The sequence below is a fragment of the Bufo bufo genome, chromosome 1 (genome assembly GCF_905171765.1).
Source record: "Bufo bufo chromosome 1, aBufBuf1.1, whole genome shotgun sequence".
NCBI classification, from domain to species: domain Eukaryota; kingdom Metazoa; phylum Chordata; class Amphibia; order Anura; family Bufonidae; genus Bufo; species Bufo bufo.
The window spans coordinates 722,704,167-722,725,707 of NC_053389.1; the positions used below are offsets into that span (position 1 = coordinate 722,704,167).

The following is a 21,541-nucleotide window of genomic DNA, read 5'->3' on the forward strand; positions in this document are numbered from 1 at the left end:
AATTTTTGGACTTGGCAATTACGAGAGTAGGTGAAAAATATATCTGTAAGACCTATCAGAAACCCTCGGCCAGGAACGCATTTATCTTACACTCAAGTTGCCATTTACCAAATTGACTCAAAAGAAACTGTACCGAAGAGTCACAATTTGAAGTGGAAGCCATGCACTTGAGAGATAAATTCCTGGCAAAACAATACCCTAGTAAAATATTAGAGGGATCACTAGAAAAAGTAAGAAAATTGCAGAGGAGTTCGCTACTGACAGTAAAAACAATACAGAATAACGAAACAGATTCCCAATTTAGGATTATTCTCCCATAGATAGTACAAAGGAAAAAAGTGGAAGAGATAATTAAACGCCATTTGGCATCACCTACTACAGGATAAGGTCATAGGTAGAATAATACCATCGAGACCACAAATAACATATAAGAGGGCGCCCAATTTGGGCATAAAAGTAGCTCGTCTATTAAGACGAAACAGACCAAACCATCAGGTGTTGGTAGGCTGACTAACCTAAAGGGCTTTTATAAATGTGGACAGTGTATCTGTTGTAAAACAACCAAAATCCCAAGAAACACTAAGAGGGTGGCCTCGACCCAGAATTCTTTCATATGGGAGATAGAGCACTTTCTTGGTCAAATCTGTTTTTATTGATATATAAAAGTTCAGCATACATATAATCAGTGTAGGTCAAATAAAGTCATCATAAATCAAATGACAGATTACATATGTTCACATTAACATATTCTAGATAATTTTAAGCTTCCAGGTTATCAACCCCACAATACAGGTAGGTGAACCAATGCAATCATGCAAACCATACTTGCTATTCACTAGGTGAAAACCTTGGTGCTTGTAGAACATGAAAATAAGAAAATAAAAGACAACATAAAAAACACATAATAACAATAATAGACCTGTCCTCTGTGACTTTCCCGATTTCACATCTATTCGTCACCTATCTGGTTAAAGAAGGTATACAATGGACTAAGCTAACATAGTATATCTTGTCAAGCATATATTTGCTGATCCCTCAGGATATCCAACCTTTTAATTGCGCCCCCAATATGTTCCAGCTCACTCGACATTTCTGTTTTTATCTAAGTTGACCCTCTCTTTTATATATTTTATCCATGGTTCCCATACTCGCAAGTATCTTTCCCTATTATGGTATGTCCATCCCACTAATTCCTCCATTCTGCATATGTCTGCCATTTTTTCATGCCACATCTTTAGTGACGGTGGCTCTTTATCCCTCCATTTTACCGGGACCAGTAACTTAGCTGCCGCTATCATGTGTGTGGGTAGGTTCGTTCTGCCCGGTCTGAAGTCACTCGTGGGTAGCCAGAGCAGTACTAATTTCGGCGTAAGCTTCAGGTTCACTGAACAAATCTGATTAATCGCTTTTTCAATATCGTCCCAGAATTTCCTCAACCTCGGGCAGAACCACCAGATATGTGACAGCGATCCTCTACTTTCCTCACACCTCCAACAAAGATCATCTAACCCTAATCCCACTTGAAATAGCCATTCAGGTGTTCTGTACCATCTCGTGAGTATTTTCAGGGAATTTTCTTGGGTCAAGATGCACTTAGAGAAACCATGTGAGTGAGTCAATACATATCTTTTATCCGAATCCTCAAGTACACAATCTAACTCCTTCTCCCAAGCTGCTACATAGGAAGGAAAGCCATCTCCCCTATCCCTCATCAGTTGTGCATATATAAGCGAAATGCATTTCGGGGGAATCCTGGGTAGTAATGTATATGTTTCCAACCAGGTAGGTTCCTCTAGTGGAACAAATTTAGACTTTTTAAAACTAGTACATGTGTTTTCAAAGTCCTGTACTTGGAGGAAATCCCACTTTATATTATTTCTTCCACTAAGGGACATATAGCACTCTTGCTGGCCAGTATTTTTCACCAAATCACCTACTACTACCCCCAGTAATGACTTCCAAATGGGCCTGGTCTCCACACGAGATGTGTTCAAGATCTGAGGTAACATTCTGAGAGGTGTCAGGGGTGACAACTTCCCTCTCCCCATACTAAGTACTTTCGTCTTGTTACATGCTAAGACAGTTCCTTGAGTGATGACACTAAGTATAGCTTTTTTATCTGGCTTTTTAGAAAGGAACCACAACATATAGTCCGTAAAACAACCTAGAAGAGCAAGTTCCATATCTATATGCATGGATGAGGGTCCAGGTCTCGTCAAAGCAACCCACCTCTCCAGATGAATGGCTTGTACATATAATTCAATCTCTGGAAGTGATATACCTCCTTGTTTCCTTCTTCTAGTTAATAGTTCAAAGGGGAGTCTAGCTTTTTTATTTGCCCAAATATATCTCCCAATCGTCCCTCTAATCTTGGCAATGAAATTGGCTGGTAAGTGCAGAGGCAGTGATCTAAGGGTATATAACAGCTGGGGTAATACATAGGCCGTAACTACATTCTTCCTACCTAACCAGGACAAGAACGGTATGGAGCTTTTGGATAGGAAGGCTTCAATCTTTTTCAGCAGAGGAGGGAAGTTTAGCCTGAACAGCAGACCTGGGTCCCTAGATATATTAATACCTAGATACTTAATAGAGGTCGGGGGCCATTTAAATGGTGTCAAACCTTTAAGCCTAGCTTGTTGTGTGCTTGAAAGAGATATCCCTAGTGCTTCGGATTTGTCCAGGTTGATCTTAAAATTGGACAGTGATCCAAACTGTTGGAAGATATTTAGAACTTCAGGCATAGCCTTTAGTGGATCAGTCAGTATAAGGAGCAAATCATCAGCAAATGCTGCCATTTTATGAGTATATGAACCTAATTGCAATCCCTGAATAACCGGATTTTGCCTAAATTTAAGGAGTAGAGTCTCCAGGGTAAGAATAAAGAGTGTAGGAGACAATGGGCATCCCTGTCGCGTGCCATTGCATATCGAGAAGGCGTCTGACAGAGTCCCGTTTACCATAATTCGCGCTGATGGAGAAGAGTAAAGTGAGAATATGGCATTAATAAACTGATCTGGGAAACTAAATGCTTCTAATGTGCTACGCATGTATAGCCAGCTGACTCTGTCAAACGCCTTCTCTGCGTCAGTTCCCAGTAGTACTAACGGGGTCTTATTCTTTTTAGCATAACAGACACTATGAACTACCCTGCTAACATTATGTCTCCCCTCCCTTCCTGGTACAAAACCCACTTGTTCTTCCCCCACAAGCTCAGGCAACAGCTTAGAGATCCTTGCACTAAGCAATTTAGCCCACCATTTTAAATCTGTGTTGAGCAGGGAAATTGGCCTGTAGCTTCCACAAGCTTCTTGGTCCTTTCCTTCTTTATGAATTACAGTAATATGCGCTGCCTGAGCCTGAGGGGGAAGAGTCCCCCCCTGGAGCAGTGAATTACATAGGCAGACAAAGTGAGGGACAAGTATATCTCTGAATTTTTTGTAATAAGCGATGGGGAACCCATCTGGGCCAGGGCTTTTCCCCAGTGGTATGGTATCCAAAACTCGCTTCACCTCCTCTGCTGTAAAGGGCCTAAGCAAATCTAAACCATTCTCCTTTGATATGGAAGGGATCTTGATGGATTTAAGGAATTCCTTAGTCTGTGAGGCCACGTCAGGGCCTGTACCCCCGTCACCCAGGTTATACAGAGACTTATAGAACTTGCGGAATTCCCCAGCAATAGCAGGTGTGCTTGTAAATCTGTTTCCCTCTGAGGATTTAATCACTGAGATGAAGGATTTATCCCTCTGGTGTTTTAAGAGAGCAGACATCAATTTGGTACTTTTATTACCATGTAGGTAATGTTTAAAACGTAGAACCTGTAAAATTTTGGCTGATCTAACGTTAAGAAGGTCCTTCACTTTCTTACGTAGGGAGGTAAGGGAAATATACACCTCATTAGACTGCGATTTTTTATGAAGGCTTTCAAGTGTTGATATTTGCAGCAACAAGGAGTTCAACTCTTTTAGTCTCTGTCTCTTTAACCTGGTACCTAAACTGATGAGCTCACCCCTGATTACCTCTTTGTGGGCCTCCCACAAAATGGAACTGGAAACCTGACCTGAGTCATTATTCAAAAAATAGTCTTTTAACTTTTGGGAAATTAACTGTTCATTTTGAGCATCATCTATGAGCGTGGTGTTCAATCGCCAGGTCCAGGATCTACGAGGGAGGTCAGCAAACTTCACCTTCACGCACACCGGGGCATGGTCAGAGATGACTGCATTACCTATTCTGGCTTCCGTAACTACTGGAAGCGCATGATTAGATAGAAATATATAATCCAATCTCTGGTACGAATCATGTACTCTAGAATGAAATGTATAGTCCTTCTCCTCTGGGTGTAATAACCTCCAGACATCTGATACTCCTAGGTCTGATAGTGTAAGGTGAAGTTTGCGGAGTTTTTTAACCGACGAGCTCCTGGACTTAGATGTGGTGTCTTTCAAAGGATCAAAAATCATATTCAAATCCCCTCCCATGATCAGCAAACCCTCAGCAAAAGGCCTCAGGGTCTCAAGCGTCCTCAAGATCCACCTTATTTGATTAGTATTGGGAGCGTACAGGTTCGCCATTGTAATGGTTAAATTAAGAATTTTACCTTTTACTAAGAGGTACCTGCCCTCCGGGTCTGCAATTTTCGCTGACATTTTAAACTGGATATTTTTCCCCACACCAATCGATACTCCCCTTGAGGCAGACGAGTGGGACGCATGAAACCATAAGGGAAAGTGCTTATTGGTCATATTAGGGATATGCATATGCCTAAAATGGGTCTCTTGTATAAAGGCTATATCAACTTGTTCCTTCTTTAAAGTGTGATACAATTGGCTCCTCTTCTGAGGAATATTAGCGCCATTAGCATTGAGGGAGTATACCTTCACTTTAGCCATATTCAAGTATTCTATCTCTCAAGGGACTAGTGAAATTATATAAGTCAGGTAAGACAGGATACATGAAAAAACCAATAAAAATAAAAATAAGAATAACTATGAACATAACTAATGGGCTGCAGGGCCCAATGGCGTCTCTAGACGCTATAACGCACACTCTGACCTTATAATTAAGGCCGGCGGGGGGAAACATGTGTGGAGAAACTACCAGAGCTCATCTCCATCCGCCCGGTCTAACAGATCATAAAGTGAAACCCCTTCTCACTTTTTTTTAAAACTGCACACAAGTAAAGGGGAAAAACATATATGTGAAAGACAAATCCCCCACTGGAGTAGGCACCTCTACTACCCCAATAAGGAAGCATATCCATGTGAAAGCAACAAACTGTAGAAATGCTAGGGTGAGAACATTATTAAAATGAACCATTCTTATAGAATCAAAGTCTCACTCCTCAGGTGATCCTCTTCTTCGGCGATCTACTTTTACCAGCTGATTGCCAGTGCCCATTCTGGAGAAGCTGAGGCAGGTCTGGCGGGAACGATGCCGGCAGCCATGATGGAATTTCCAGAGGCTCCATCTTCAGTGCGTCCCACATCTTTGGCAAATCTTCTGGTGTTCGCACCGTGAACTGTCGGCCCTCGATAGTGGTTGTTAAGCCAAAGGGAAAGAGCCATTTCAACGGGAGCTTCCTCTCCCTCAGCACATTAGTGAGCGGGCGGAAGGCTCTCCTTTTAGCCAATGTGCTAGCCGCCAAGTCCTGGAACAACAGGATCTTATTTTCCTCTAATAAAAGGTCACCCGCTTCTCTAGCAGCTTTGAGCAAAGCAGCAGTGTCCAAGTAATTCAATAAGGCACACACTACATCCCTCGGTGGTACTGTAGCTGGCGGTTTTGGCCTCAGGGCCCTATGCGCCCGTTCAATGACAATGGCGTCCGCCCTTTCTTTGCCTATGAGCTTTTCAAACAGATGTCGCACTGTGGGTGTTATCTCCTCAGTGGAGACTGACTCCGGTATGCCTCTCAGGCGAATATTCTTACGCCGGCCCCTGTTCTCTTGGTCCTCTAGATACAGGAATGCATTATTTACCTGTTTGCAGACCGAGGCAAGTTGGCTTTGCAATCCAACACTATGCTGCGACATAAGGGAGTGCGAATCCTCCAGGGCTTCTACTCTGTGTCCCATATGTAGGACCTCCGTTTTAATGTCCGACAATTCTTTCAGGACTGGTGTCAGAGCTTTATCTAGTGACTGTGCCAGTGACTGTTGTAGGAAAGCTCTAGTTATGGGCAAGGCGTCTCTCTCACCTTGAAACTCAGATCCGGCTTCTGAGGACTCTCCATCAGAATCGTCTTCCCGCGTCTCCACTGTTGGTGTATTTCGCGCCGCCTTCCCTCGCTCCGGCTGAGAGGAGACTCTCTTACTGAGGTACTTATTCATGTCGCTTTGCGAACTCTTCAATGTCGGGGTGCTATCCACCTCCCCTCTTCTATCTTTGCTAGTTTTCCCCATAATCTCTCGTCGGGAAGCTGTGATTTAGGCTAAAAGACCGGGCTTATGGCGAGGAGCTCAGACGCACACGTCCTCCACCATGCTCAGTTGGCTCCGCCCCCGATAGAGCACTTTCTAACATGCAATTCGGTCAGTGTGATTTACCTCGTCCAATGTCCGTGTTCAAGACAATATATTGGACGGACAAAAAGAGCCTTGAGAGTGAGAATATCCGAACATATTTCGAATATTAAAAAAGGATACCTTAAACACTCACTCTCAAGGCACTTCAAAGAAGCTCACGGGCAAGACCCCACAGGGTTGACCTTTGTGGCCTTAGAAAAGATCGACAAATATTGGAGAGGCGAAAATCACATTGAGCGGATGTCAAGAGCCGAATCCAAAAAATTTATGATTTTGGAAGTATGATGCCAGCTGGTCTGAATGCAGAACTAGAGATCTTTGGCTTTCTATAAAACTAGGGCGGTGGGCCTTTCATCCAATAGGGGATCACATGCCGGGCCGTTTAGCGGCGCTGTGACCCCCTCTTGGTGACAGGCCCGCTTCCCCATTCCGATCCATATTGAATCGCTTCGAACAGTTAGAATTACAAAGGGAAATATGTGATTATGATGATGATTATTCTGTTTGAGCCTTAAAAGACTTTAAAAATTTATACTACTTGTGCTGTATATATACGGATTTTTAACTGAGGTTTTAATATATATCTTTTACTTATTTTTTACATATTATGTATATTTATCAATAGAAAGCAACCCGGTAGTAATTTTTCCTTCATTGCAAGTACTGTTGGTAGCAATATGATGAAGATACAGAAAAAACCTGCATGAAAAACGCATTCAAATCGCAGCACATGAAAAAGATATTCCAGTCCAGATTTTGAAAAGTACCTGTGGCAATATAAAAGGAAGTGATGTGTCAGCAGGGATATAGCCACTGAGGAAGGGGAGCGAAGTCCCCGAAACGCGTCAAAGGGACATTGCTCTCAATATCAAGTGGATGTCCACACCTTGCATCTAAAAAGGGACATTGCGGTCACCGCTACCACAGAATCTGTTCATAAAGATCACACAGGTGTAGGGCTGCAGCTAACGATTATTTGAATAATCGATTAGTTGCCGATTAATTTCTACGATTAATCGAGAAAAACGACAAAATTACAAAAAAAAAGCGGTTTATATGATTTTACTTGAAAAATTATGTTCAAAGGCCATATTAAAACAAATTGTGGATGGCACTGTTATGGAGAGGGGGATCTGTGGGTGGCGCTGTTATGGAGAGGGGGATCTGTGGGTGGCGCTGTTATGGAGAGGGGGATCTGTGGGTGGCGCTGTTATGGAGAGGGGGATCTGTGGGTGGCGCTGTTATGGAGAGGGGGATCTGTGGGTGGCGCTGTTATGGAGAGGGGGATCTGTGGGTGGCGCTGTTATGGAGAGGGGGATCTGTGGGTGGCGCTGTTATGGAGAGGGGGATCTGTGGGTGGCGCTGTTATGGAGAGGGGGATCTGTGGGTGGCGCTGTTATGGAGAGGGGGATCTGTGGGTGGCGCTGTTATGGAGAGGGGGATCTGTGGGTGGCGCTGTTATGGAGAGGGGGATCTGTGGGTGGCGCTGTTATGGAGAGGGGAATATGTGCACTGTTATGGGCATAACAGTGCACAGATCCCTTTCCCCATAACAGTGCACAGATCCCTTTCCCCATAACAGTGCACAGATCCCTTTCCCCATAACAGTGCACAGATCCCTTTCCCCATAACAGTGCACAGATCCCTTTCCCCATAACAGTGCACAGATCCCTTTCCCCATAACAGTGCACAGATCCCTTTCCCCATAACAGTGCACAGATCCCTTTCCCCATAACAGTGCACAGATCCCTTTCCCCATAACAGTGCACAGATCCCTTTCCCCATAACAGTGCACAGATCCCTTTCCCCATAACAGTGCACAGATCCCTTTCCCCATAACAGTGCACAGATCCCTTTCCCCATAACAGTGCACAGATCCCTTTCCCCATAACAGTGCACAGATCCCCCCTCCCCATAGCAGTGCCATAGACCGATCCCCCTACCCATAACAGCCCCGGCCCTGCTGCTCACAGCAGACTAATCACTCACTGCATCTTTATTTTACCTTACAATCGTGACGCTCCAGTAACAACTCTGCAGGCTGAGCGGAGGGCGGCGTAACGTCACTTACTCACGTGACGCACCTGCTCCGCCCACTTTATGAATGAAGGAGGCGGAGCAGGCGCGTCACATGAGTAAGTGACGTTACGCCGCCCTCCGCTCTGCCTGCAGAGTTGTTGTTACTGGAGCGTCACGATTGTAAGGTAAAATAAAGATGCAGTGACCGCCCGCCCGGCGCCCGCCCGCATAGCAACGAATCGGCGATTATTCGATAACTGTATTCGTCGACAACGAATCCAGTTATCGATTAATCGTTGCAGCCCTACACAGGTGTAATATTGGAATTATATTTAGGCTGTTGGATATTTATCAAGCCTTGCAATATATAAAGGACTCTTCCCATATAGGGTCCTATCACCAGTGGACTGCTGTTTATATTTTTAGGGTTTTTTATGTGATTGATATTTCCGGATATTGTATTTTATTAGATCGTTTTATTATATGTTGTATTTTTGCCGCTTACACTCCATTGCTGAGCTAGTGGCTATTAAATGCTGTTGATGTAACCCACATAGTGAGTGCCAGTTGTCTCTCTATTCATTTTCTATTCACTTTTACTGATTGGGTGATCAGTTTTCAGCTAGAGTACCTTTGCCATACGGAGGAGGGTGGTGAGATATCCACAACTATTTATTCCAATACTCTGGATAGGTCATTAGTTATGAAATGGAAAACCTTTTTAAACCTCTGCACTTATACAGCGAATGCTATCAATCACTGAAAACACGTCCCATGTGTACTGAGTGCTGGTCACAGGAGAGATACAAATGTATAAATTACAAGTTTTACTGAATCTTTTCCCAATCTGATCAGCTCCTCCTGTTCTATACCATCCTGTTTACAGACTGCATTGTATTTTGTAGTGACAGGTTCACTTTTAATGTATTTGGATTATATTTAGTACTTACCTGATGATCCAGAGGGATTAGAAGTTTTCACAGAAGATGGTATAGAAATACTGCTCTTTGTAAAGAGTGGTGCTTCCCGTATTGTGGGGTACTGTGATGGTAACGGTTTGGTAGTAGGTGGTGCCACTGGGCTGTCCATGCACTGCACTTCATCGTCAATGTCTTCAATGTCAAAATTGTCAATATCAAAGTATATGTCATCAATGTCGTCGAGATCTGGTGGATGTACAAATGTCTTGGCACATGTACTAGAGGTGAGTGGTTTTTCACTGTATGGCGTATCGAAACGACTGACAAAAACAGAGTCCTGGAGACTGGAGGAATATTTAGCTGTAGAATCAGTGGCCTTAAAGGAAAACAAGCTTTTGTTTTCTGTCCGAGGTTCACTCAAAGTGCTACAATCCACTGAAAAGTCCTTTGCTTTTGGCTTGTCAGCAGTGAGTGAGTTAAATCTAAAAACATTCCCTAATGGGCGTTGTGATGAAGCCTCAAAGGCCGGGGTACCCAAGTCTTGAGTCGAGTAGTTTGTTTTGGAAGAGGATGGTTTCGGACCACCGGATAACAGAGGAGCTTCTAAAGGTGTAGATTTCAGCACAGAGTCATCAGACAAGAGTCTTTTCCTGACAAAAAAATAAATAAATGTAAGAAACTTATTAAAATAAATACAAAAAAAGTTTGGATAATACAGAAAGTATATCTGATTTACCTACCAAATGTTCCTGTGCTTCTGTAGTTCCTTTCCACAGGAAAGGAGCTGCAGCTCAGTGTTGGGAATTCTATCAACTAGCTTGCAAATATCCAGCATTACAGCGCAGAGTTCGGATGATACTAAGAAGTATAAAGAATCACAAAAAGACATCAACTTTCATCTTCAACAAGACAACATTCTGTGATGGCACTAGCACAGGATGCTACCTACCCTCTGAAGAAGACGACACACAGTCCTTTCGGAGATGTTCAGTAGTATTCTCCTCTGCAGTTCCAGAGGTAACTGATGACTTCCGCAGAGAACTACAGTAAAAATATAGACTTAAAAAGGTTGTCCAGCCTTTACCTCAGGAAAGGCCATCACTAGCCAATCGGAGAACGTCCAACTCCCTGCATCCTCTTAGATCAGCTGTTTCGGAAGTAGCTCTATCATGAGAAGTTGACGTCGAAACTACACCTTGTAATGGAGTTAGTTCATTACTACAGCGCTGCTCCCATCGCTGGAGCTACATCCAAACAGATGATTGGCGACGGTACAGGATGTTGGTCCTCTGCCGATTAGCCAGTGATGGCTTATCTTTAGCATAGGCCATCACCTAGTAAAGGCTGGACAACCCCTTTAAAATATGCCTGGGGATGATGAAATTACCAAGATTCAGCAATGTTTTAGCAATGGTAAAAACTGAATGAAACTATAATGAAACTATGTACTACTTACCAGATGCCCCTGAGCACAGGGGGAGAGGACACACTACTACTATTGGTTGGAGATGGAGGAATAAAATCTTCATCACACTCATCCTCAGCAGGGATCGCCTCAGCCAGGGCATCTGCATAAATGTCATCATCACAAATGACATTCAAAATATCTTTCGCACTTTCATCTAATAAAAAGAAAAGTTAGGGCAGGGAAACTAGAGCCAACAAAAAAAATGTCTGCTATAACATATAGTTCAAATCCAAGATGGTACATAAAAACCTAACAAGTGACTACATTTCTTCTGCAATACTAATGTGTATTTTGTATAATGGAGATACAGAATTAACCTCAGAACAACTAACAAGATGGCGCCATTGAAAGAACTGCAAAGATGATTCAGATACACATCAGATGTAATATATAAAAAATGTTTTATTATCTGATGAAGTTACACGTCTAAAAGACTACAAATGCACTTCTCCTGGGTCTTTAAGACATTTCCTGTTCTGATTTCTGCAAAGTTCACTATTTAAGGTGCTGTCTAATAAAGACAAGACTTTCCTGTAAAATGTCTGTCAATCTGCTGTTATGACCGATGCACTTCCAATAAATAGTCGTCGATATAAGCTGGTCTACTCACAGCTCTATGACATCCACATGTTGTAACATATGGACAGGTTGGGGGAGATTTATCAAATTGATGTAAAGTAGAATTAGCCTAGTTGCCCACAGCAACAAATCAGATTCCACCTTTCATTTTTCACAGCTCGTCTGTAAAATGAAAGGTGGAATCTGATTTGTTGCTAAAGGGTAACTAAGGGTACTTTCACACTAGCGTTATTCTTTTCCGGCACCGAGTTCCGTCATAGGGGCTCAATACTGGAAAAGAACTGATTAGTGTTATCCTAATGCATTCTGAATGTAGAGCAATCCGTTCAGGATGCATCAGGATGTCCTCAGTTCAGTCTTGCTACAGTTTTATCTCCGGCCAAAATTCCGGAACACTTGCCGGAATGCCGGATCCGGCATTTTTTCCCCATTGAAATGCATTAATGCCGGATCCAGCGCCGAGTGTTTCGGCAAAACTGATCCGGCATTGCGGTCTGTGCATCCTCACAACCACGAAAAAAAAAAAATGCCGGATCCGTTTTTTCCGGATGACAGCGGAGAGACGGATCCGGCATTTCAATGCATTCGTCATACAGATCAGGATCCTGATCCGTCTGACAAATGCCATCAGTTTGCATACGTTTGGCGGATCCAGCAGGCAGTTCCAACGGAGGAACTGCCTGCCAGAATCCTCTGCCGCAAGTATAAAAGTACCCTAAGCCAGTTCTACTTTACACCAGTTTGATAAACCCCTTTACCCACTACTGACTTTACATGACCACTTACATGCACACATACCTGCAAGCCACATTAGGCTACTTTCACACTGCCGTTTCAGGGTCCGCCTGTGAGATCTGTTTCAAGGCTCTCACAAACGGCCCCAAACGGATCAGTTTAGCCCCAATGCATTCTGAATGGATGCGGATCCATTCAGAATGCATCAGTTTGGCTTCGTTCCGCCTCCATTCCACTCTGGAGGTGGACACCAAAACGCTGCTAGCAGCGTTTTGGTGTCCGCCTGGCGGTGCGGAGACATACGGACCCGTCCTGACTTACAATGTAAGTCAATGGGGACGGATCCGTTTACATTGAGACAAATATGGTGCAATTGTAAACGGATCCGTCCCCCATTGACTTTCAATGTAAAGTCAGGACGGATCCGTTTGACTTACACTTAGACTTTTTTTTGACTAAGTGCATGCAGACGGATCCGTACTGAACGGATACAAGCGTTTGCATTATAGCTACGGATCCGTCTGTGCAGATACCAGACAGATCCGCACCTAACGCAGGTGTAAAAGTAGCCTAAGATGGTAAGCAAAGATGTGAATTTTCATCTATATATTAATCGTTTTTCTTTAATGCTAACTCAACAGAATTCAGAGCAAGCAGTCTGAGGCTCGGGTGACAACACATTCAGACACTAAATTAGTGGGCATGTTTGGAAAAGAAAAAAAAAAAACACTGCAGGCGTAGGCACAGGGAATACTTTGGTGAACCTGTAACTATACTTTAGTAAACTGCATTAATAGCATTATGGAGGCTAATAGTAATCTCTATAAAAGGTAGGGCGAGATCTGTCCATCATATGGCGTAGGGCAGGGAAGAGCGGCTCAGACATCTCCTTGAGCCTGGCATTTTATAGAGCATGCACTGGAAGGTTTTATTGACGCCTGAACTGCGCAAAACACTTATCCCCAAACGATTACAAAGCAGAAAACCCCTTTAAAACCTTTACTTTGCATTGTAAAGAACTAACCTGCCGACACCAGTGCCTCTGCACAGACTGCAGCAGATACGATGTCAAGCTTCTTAGCTGCCGCCGACTGATCAGGACCAGGCTTTTTAATACTGTCTTTATTTGTAGAGGGCTCCACTTCAACAGACAGTGATTTGGAAGAGGTCACAAAATGTGTTTTGCCACATTTCTGTGGTGTCTTTCCCAACTTCCTAGTATGACCTGTCGGAGGCGATACAGATGTGTCAAAATCATTTATATCATCCCAATCCTCCAGGCTGACAATGGAGCTGAGAGAGACATTGCAGTCTGTTTTAGTCTTTGAACAAGAGCTTTCTTGAGGAATATCTTCATTCTTTTCATCTGCATTATGCTGGACGCTTTTAAAAGATGTCACTTTTGGAGAAGACTCTTTTGGGTAACTAGAAGTGAAAAATCCATTGATTGTACCACTTCCCTTAATAGATGAAACTAGCGGTTGCTTTTTGGATTGGTCGTCTATTATAATAGTCACATTTTTGTCCTTTACTTGCTGCTTTGTCGGAATGAATCCAGTTGAGGTGGACTCATCAAGAGAACTCTTCTTTTTAAATGTAAAAACACTTCAGAAAGAAAAAAAGAACAACAATAGCATCATGTATAAAGTAGTGAACAATACAAGTGATTGTCATATAGCGGCTGAGAGATCTGAAAGACGTGACACATATCCAGTGTAATAGGCCCAGGACAGTGGGCATACTATAAAGAATCTGAATTCCTGTGTCATGCACCAATGCCTCTGACCTTGAACCAAGCACAAGAACGTCTCTGGGTTGACTATAATATTCAGCAGTAGATAATAGATTAATATCAGCTGTTTACTGAGGGTGCCAGAAGAGGAGCTGCATTTTGGTAGAAGTGGTTTCATTCTTTTTTCATTCAAATGGCCACAAGCTTTTCACACAACTTTGAAGAAAATCAATATTAGAGGGAGATTATAGTGATTTAGTGATATGGAAGAGAATAGTAGGCTATGCTATCACAGACAAAAGGTACACAGTGGGTTGGGATGATTGGGAGCCTATTAGCGACATATCCCACTAAATGCCTATGGAGTGGGATAAGTCAGAGCCTTCTGCCGGAGGTGTACGTCAGGAGATCCTCCCAACATAGGCTTCAAACAAGATGTGAACAGAGCTCGAGGGCCTTTTTGCATGGGGCGATTACAGCATGATAGGTGCACGTTTAAAGAGATTTGCACATGGCCCAATGAAATCGGATTGTTATTGTTTGCCCCCTGTTCACTTTGCACAGGGTTGGCAGAAAATGACTTGTAATACATAGGACGATGTGCTGCTAACAAACCACAATTTCTGGTGCCGTATATAAAAAAAGGAGACTTTTGTATTACTTACCAGTAAAGTCTCTTTCTCGCTCTTCCTTGGGGGACACAGGAAACCATGGGTATAGCTCTGCTCCCTAGGAGGCGTGACACTAAGTGAAAGCTGTAAGCCCCTCCTCCATCAGCTATACCCCTCAGCCTGGAGAAGAGACTGCCAGTTGCGTGTCCAAGTAGTGAAAGATAACCACCAACCGGAAAAAAGAACTGTCGAGCCCCAACGGGGGCAACCAAGCCGGAACCACAACTGTAACCCAAATGAAGGGCGGGTGCTGTGTCCCCCAAGGAAGAGCGAGAAAGAGACTTTACTGGTAAGTAATACAAAAGTCTCCTTTTCTCGCCCATATTCCTTGGGGGACACAGGAAACCATGGGACGTTCCAGAGCAGTCCCAGAAGGGAGGGACCAGAACAAACTAGACCAACACCAGAGGCATCAATCAACTGCCGCCTGCAACACCAGACGGCCTAAAGCAGCGTCAGCCGACGCATGAGTATGCACCCTGTAGAACTTGGTGAAGGTGTGCAAGGAGGACCAAGTGGCCGCCTTGCAAATCTGCTCCGTAGAAGCCCGATTCCTCTGAGCCCAGGAAGCCCCGACCGCTCTAGTGGAGTGAGCGGTAACACCAAGGGGCGGAACCTTGCCCTTGGCGAGATAAGACTCAGTAACAGCCATCTTGACAAAACGGGCGATAGCAACTTTGAATGCCGCCATCCCTCTGCGCGACCCCTCCGGAACCACAAAGAGCGAGTCAGTACGCCTGAAAGAGCTGGTTACCTCCAGGTAAACCTTGAGCGCCCTGACAACGTCCAGGCGATGAAGCTCCCTCTCCCGCGGGTGGGAAGGGGAAGGACACAAAGAGGGGAGAACGATGTCCTCGTTCAGATGAAAGGCGGAGACCACCTTAGGAAGGAAGGAAGGGACCGGACGAAGAACCACCTTGTCCTGGTGGAACACTAGGAAAGGTTCCAGACAGGAGAGTGCAGCCAATTCGGACACCCTCCGAAGAGAGGTGACGGCTACAAGGAAAATAACCTTGCAGGACAGAAGTCGCAAGGAAACCGTCCGCAGAGGCTCGAAAGGGGAAGCCTGGAGCGCTGAGAGAACCAGGTTCAGGTCCCAGGGCGGTACCGGAGGACGGTACGGGGGAACCGCGTGAGCCACACCCTGAAGGAAGGTCTTGACAGGACCAAGGGGGGCCAGTGGGCGCTGAAACAAAATGGACAGCGCAGACACCTGACCCTTCAAAGAACTAAGGGCCAGCCCTTGGGCCAGTCCGCTCTGCAGGAAGGACAAAACGGTGGGGAGAGAAAAGCGGAGCGGAGGAATCCCCAGATCGGCACAGAACCCCAAAAAGGTCCTCCAGGTCCTATAATAGATCCTAGAAGAGGACGGCTTACGGGCGCGGATCATGGTGCGGACGACGTCCGCAGAAAAACCCCTACGCGTCAGGACGGTGGTCTCAACAACCACGCCGTCAAACGTAGGGACCCTAAACGCGGGTGGAAGATCGGTCCCTGAGAGAGAAGATCTTCCCTGGCGGGCAGCGGCCAGGGCGCGTCTGCCAGGAGCAGCATGAGGTCGGCATACCAAGACCGGCGGGGCCAGTCCGGAGCGACCAGAATCACCGAGATGCCTTCCGCCGCTATCTTCCGAAGGACCTTGGGCAGGAGAGGGATGGGAGGGAATATGTATGGGCGCGCGAAGCCTCGCCAAGGAAGAACGAGGGCGTCGGCTCCGCAGGCTCCCGGATCCCTGGCCCTGGACAGATATGCGGGGACCTTGTGATTGAATTTTGAGGCCATGAGGTCCACGTCCGGTATGCCCCAACGAAGGCAAATGGCCTCGAACACCTCCGGGTGAAGAGACCACTCGCCGGGGTCGACGGTGGTGCGACTGAGGAAGTCCGCCGCCCAATTGTCCACCCCTGGAATAAAAATTGCAGATAGGGCCGGGACGTGGGCTTCCGCCCAACGGAGAATGCTGGTGACCTCCCGCATTGCTGCAACGCTGCGAGTGCCCCCCTGGTGGTTTATGTACGCCACGGCCGTGGCGTTGTCCGATTGCACACGAACTGGATGACCCTTCAGCAGATGAGTCCAGTGTCGCAGAGACAGAAGGGCCGCTCTCAGCTCCAGGACATTGATCGAGAGTTTGGACTCCGATGGAGACCAAATGCCCTGGACGGATCGGGGAGGAAACACGCCTCCCCAGCCCAAGAGACTGGCATCGGTTGTAACCACCAACCAGTTGATCGGCAGAAAGGACCTGCCCAGAAGAGGGGACTGCAACCACCAGCGGAGAGATGACCGTACCGGAGGCGATAGATGGAAGGGATGATCCAGAGACTCCGGCGATTTGTCCCAGGAGGAGAGGTTCGCCCGTTGGAGAGGGCGGGAGTGAAACTGCGCAAATGGGATTGCCTCGAAGCAGGCAACCATCTGCCCCAAGACCCGCATGCAGAAGCGGAAGGACGGTCGACGGTGGAGAAGGAGACCCTGAATCGCCCGACGGAGGGTCAGACGTTTTTCCGAGGGAAGACGTACCTCCGCCGCTTCCGTGTCTAAAAGCATTCCCAGGAAGACCAGTTGTCTGGCGGGAGGAAGGGAGGACTTGGGGAAGTTGATGACCCAACCGAATCTCGCCAGAGTCTCTAGAGTGAGATCCACGCTGGCAACCGCTTGGGAAAGGGACGGAGCCTTGATGAGGATATCGTCCAAGTACGGTAGCAGAAAAACACCCCTGGAACGGAGTAAGGCCAAAACCGGGGCCAGGACCTTGGTGAACACCCGGGGGGCTGTTGCCAGCCCAAAGGGAAGGGCGACAAACTGGAAGTGGAGGTCCCCCACGGCGAATCGGAGGAAGCGATGGTGACACCGGGCTACCGGAACATGGAGGTAGGCATCCTGTATATCGATGGAAGACATGAAATCTCCCTGCTCCAGGGAAGCCACCGCGGAACGGAGGGACTCCATCCGAAACCGTCGAAGGAAGAGAAAACGGTTGAGCTTTTTGAGGTCCAAAATGGGCCGCACCGAACCTCCCTTCTTGGGAACTACAAAGAGGTTCGAATAGAACCCTTGGAACCTTTCCTCTAGAGGAACGGGGGTAATCACCCCTCTGTCCAGTAAGGCTTGAACAGCCGCGGAGAACGCAGCCGCGCTTTTCGGGTCCCGCGGGGGGCGGGAGCGAAAGAACCGATCTGGAGGGAAAGACGCAAATTCGATTTTGTATCCTGAGGACACAATTTCGAGAGCCCAGGCGTCGGAGATGTGAGCCATCCAGATGTCCCTGAAAAGGAGGAGCCGGCCCCCCACCCGGGTGGGTGGGGGCGCGCCTTCAGGCAGAGGATTGCTTTGCTGCGGGTGTGCGGGCAGCCTGCGGCCTGCGCCAGGAGGGCTGTGCCCGAAAAAACGGCTTCCTACGTTTATCCTGGGGAGGGGCCGAAGCGGCAGCTGCGGGGGGAGCCCCAGAGGTCCTGCGGGAGGACCGAAAACGAGACGCACCGGGGCGTCCGCGGGGGGCGCCCCTGGCTTGGGGTTGAGGGAGATGGGTGCTTTTACCACCCGTGGCCTCCGAAATAAGCTCGTCTAGGCGGACCCCGAAAAGGCGGGAACCCGCAAACGGTAGCCCCGCCAAGGAACGTTTGGAGGCAGAGTCCGCTTTCCAAACTTTCAGCCAGAGCTCCCTCCTGACGGAAACCGCCAGGGCGGAGGAGCGTGCAATAAGGGCTCCCGCATCAAGGGAGGCCTCACAAACAAAATTCCCGGCCCGAATAATAAGCTGGGCCAAGGAACGTAGGTCCTGGATGGGGACGTCCGAGTCCAACTCCTGTTCCAGCTGCGCACCCCAAGCAGAGATTGCTTTACCTGCCCAAGCAGAGGCAAAAACCGGTCTGAGAGCAGAACCGGAGGCAGCAAAAATGCCCTTGGAAAGGGTCTCCATGCGACGGTCCTCCGCTGACTGAAGAGAGGACCCGTCGGGAACAGGGATGGCCGTGTTTTTTGACAGACGGGCCACAGGGGGGTCCACCTTGGGTGGGGACGACCAGGTGGCCACGACATCGGCTGGAAATGGATAGCAAATGTCCAGCTTCTTGGGATTGACAAAACGGGCGTCCGGGCGAGCCCAAGCCTTAGACACCACGGAGGAGAAATCAGAGTGGATTGGAAAGACTTTTGAGGCCTGCCTGGGTCTGATAAAGGAGACGCTAGCTGCGTCAGAGCTAGGGGGGTCATCCTGCACCTTAAAGGTGTCACGAATATCCGAGATGAGTTGACTCATCGCTGAGGCTAGCTTGGACGGCAGGGCCGAGTCCATTTCCAAATCTGAAACCGCCAATTCACCTTCAGAGAGCGAATCCTTTGGAGAGGAGAGGCTCGTCTGGGTGCGCACGCGTGGCGGGGAGAGGGAGGCATCCGAGGAGGAGGCTCGCTCTACTCTAAGACGCTTCTGAGAGTGCCTAGCTCGGGAGGGGTCACTAAGAGGGAGTGAACCCGCTGCAGCGGCAGAAGCGGTGGACCCGGAGGGCGCGACAGTAAAAGTAGCGTCCTGCGGGGTAGGTGGCCTGTCTATCAGGCGGCCCACGACATGAGTGAGGCTTTCCACGGCCTGGGACAGGGATCTAGCCCAGTCAGGCGGGTCAGAGGAAGCAGGGAGCGACACAGCGGGCGACTGAGGCTGCGGTGGAGCTCGGCATGCAGGACAGTGCGGATCAGACTGCCCCCGGGGAAAGGGTTCCCTACAAGCAGTACAGGCATGGTACCAAGGCTTGGCAGCTGCAGAAGGGTCTGACATGGTGGAAAAAAATGTTGCCTTATGGGAGACCCCAGGGCAAAGGAACGGAGATTACACCCAACAACAGTACTGGCACGGAGGGGGTTAACAGTCCTACCAGACCCTGCAAGCGGCAGCAGCAAGGGAAGCAGACTGAAGGAGGCTGTGGCGGAGAGGCAGCCGGCACGGGGATGAACAGCTTCAGGATCGGACGTAGAGAGGATTCCACGCAGTATGCGATGTGGAGCCCGACGAAACCGGAAGCAGCGGAGCGCTATGAAGCTCCGCCCACCCCTTGCCGCGCTGAAGAGACGCAAAGCCGCGCGCGCGCGGCAAAATGATTTTAACCCCCAAGATTGGATGAGTGCCGGCCAGCTATGGCGCCTGTTCGTGCCAAGGAAAAACGGGCCCCCCCCCCCCGCGCCTGATGTGGCAGACGGCCCCAGCCTACAGCCGTCCCTGAAGGCATGAGTTCGTGCCCTGCCGCTAATAAAGTGAATTTTTTGCCCTGACAAAGTCCCCCCCAAATGATACCCGGTAAGGTGCCGGTAAGATATGCCCGGGGGGGGGGGGGGATCGATGTAGCAGCAGTGGGAAGGAAGGGGAGGCTGGAGCAGCCACTCTCACCATACGCTGTCTTCGCCCTCAATCCATCCAGCAGGGTCGCCCCTTCAGCTACTGGCACCGCAGTGGCAGGAAGCCGGGGGAGGGACTTGGCGTGCGGGCGACCCTTGAGCTGGCGGGACGCAGGGGAGCGAGGCTGCCCTGGTCCACCTTGTCTTCTGTGGGGGAGGCGGCAGTGCGGAATTACCGGCACTGGCGCAACTCAACCCCGGGAGAAACAGAGGGGTCTAATGCGCCTCTGTTGTCCCTGTAAGTAGAAAAAAATTGAATTAAAACAACAAATAACGCAAAAAATAAAAAATTATAGGAAAACAACCCTGCATAAGCAGGGGGTGTCTTGCCTCCTTGGACACTAAGCAAAAACTGGCAGTCTCTTCTCCAGGCTGAGGGGTATAGCTGATGGAGGAGGGGCTTACAGCTTTCACTTAGTGTCACGCCTCCTAGGGAGCAGAGCTATACCCATGGTTTCCTGTGTCCCCCAAGGAATATGGGCGAGAAAGGGACATTTCTAAAGTCATCCTTTTTACCTATTGTGTCCCTGTCTGCATTTCTAAAGCCTCATTCACACGTCAGTGTTCCACCTACGTGTGCTGTACATGTTCTCCACCAACAGCACAGGCACCCATTTATTTTAAAGTGTGTATTCACACATCAGTTTTTTTTTTACCAGGGTCCGTGTTTGCACAGAAGCATGCTCTATTTTGTCCGTGTTTATGGATCCAACTCGCCCATTATAGTCTATGGGTCCATGAAAACCACGGATGCCATCCATGTTTCAGGGATCATTAGGAAGAGATGCTTTCAAAATTATTTTTCAGCCGCAGTATCTGTGAAACATGGATGACTCACAGACCGCAAAAAAAAACAGACACATAGATCCTTCAAGGAGGCATCACTGTCCACCTTTTCACGGATTTAAGTATGGACATGTAAATGAGGCTTAAAAGGTAATTAGTGCTATATAGACAGGAAAAAAAAAAGCTGCTCTCTTCGTGACAGCATGGGAAAGCCTATACAAAAGCCCATCCGTTTTAAAGCGGGGTAGGTTGGGAAACATATTCTCACTAACGGTACCTTTACACGATATATGGTGAACATATCGATTTTAGCATTTATTCTAATTAAATAATTTTACATTTACCTACCATAAGTCTTTGGTTTTAGATGTGTTTTGGATGGCGAGTGCTTGTTTATTTATTGAATTTTACCATATTTTAATATACCAGTGACTGGGTGAGACACTTTTAAACTAAGCACCCCTACCATTAATAAATGAGCCACTATATCAACAACTACTCAACCTTTACACGAGTCAATTATCCTGTAAATTATCGTTGAAATCAAGCAAAACTGCTTAATTATCGAGCAGTGTAAAAGAAATGGACGACAGACTAAAAACAGATAATCTGTAGATTTCTTGTTGGTTCGATCCTGTGTGGGCACAAAAATCATCGCTGGACGTTAACGATTTCATACGCACGATTAAAAAGGATTAATTTGTCCACAACACCATG

The 21,541-nt window shown here is 47.2% G+C and overlaps 1 protein-coding gene across 1 annotated transcript in view; it reads right to left on the bottom strand.

Moving 5' to 3' along the window:
- The window catches only part of BLM (BLM RecQ like helicase), a 128,405-nt gene that overhangs the window by 96,988 nt on the left and 9,876 nt on the right, over window positions 1-21,541 (bottom strand). Inside the window, exons 3-7 of the mRNA XM_040414371.1 lie at window positions 13,272-13,852; window positions 10,922-11,087; window positions 10,415-10,506; window positions 10,206-10,323; window positions 9,496-10,115 (exon numbers count right to left, since the gene is read on the bottom strand). Of these exons, the coding sequence (XP_040270305.1) occupies window positions 9,496-10,115; window positions 10,206-10,323; window positions 10,415-10,506; window positions 10,922-11,087; window positions 13,272-13,852 (1,577 nt within the window). The remainder of the gene's footprint in view (window positions 1-9,495; window positions 10,116-10,205; window positions 10,324-10,414; window positions 10,507-10,921; window positions 11,088-13,271; window positions 13,853-21,541) is intronic.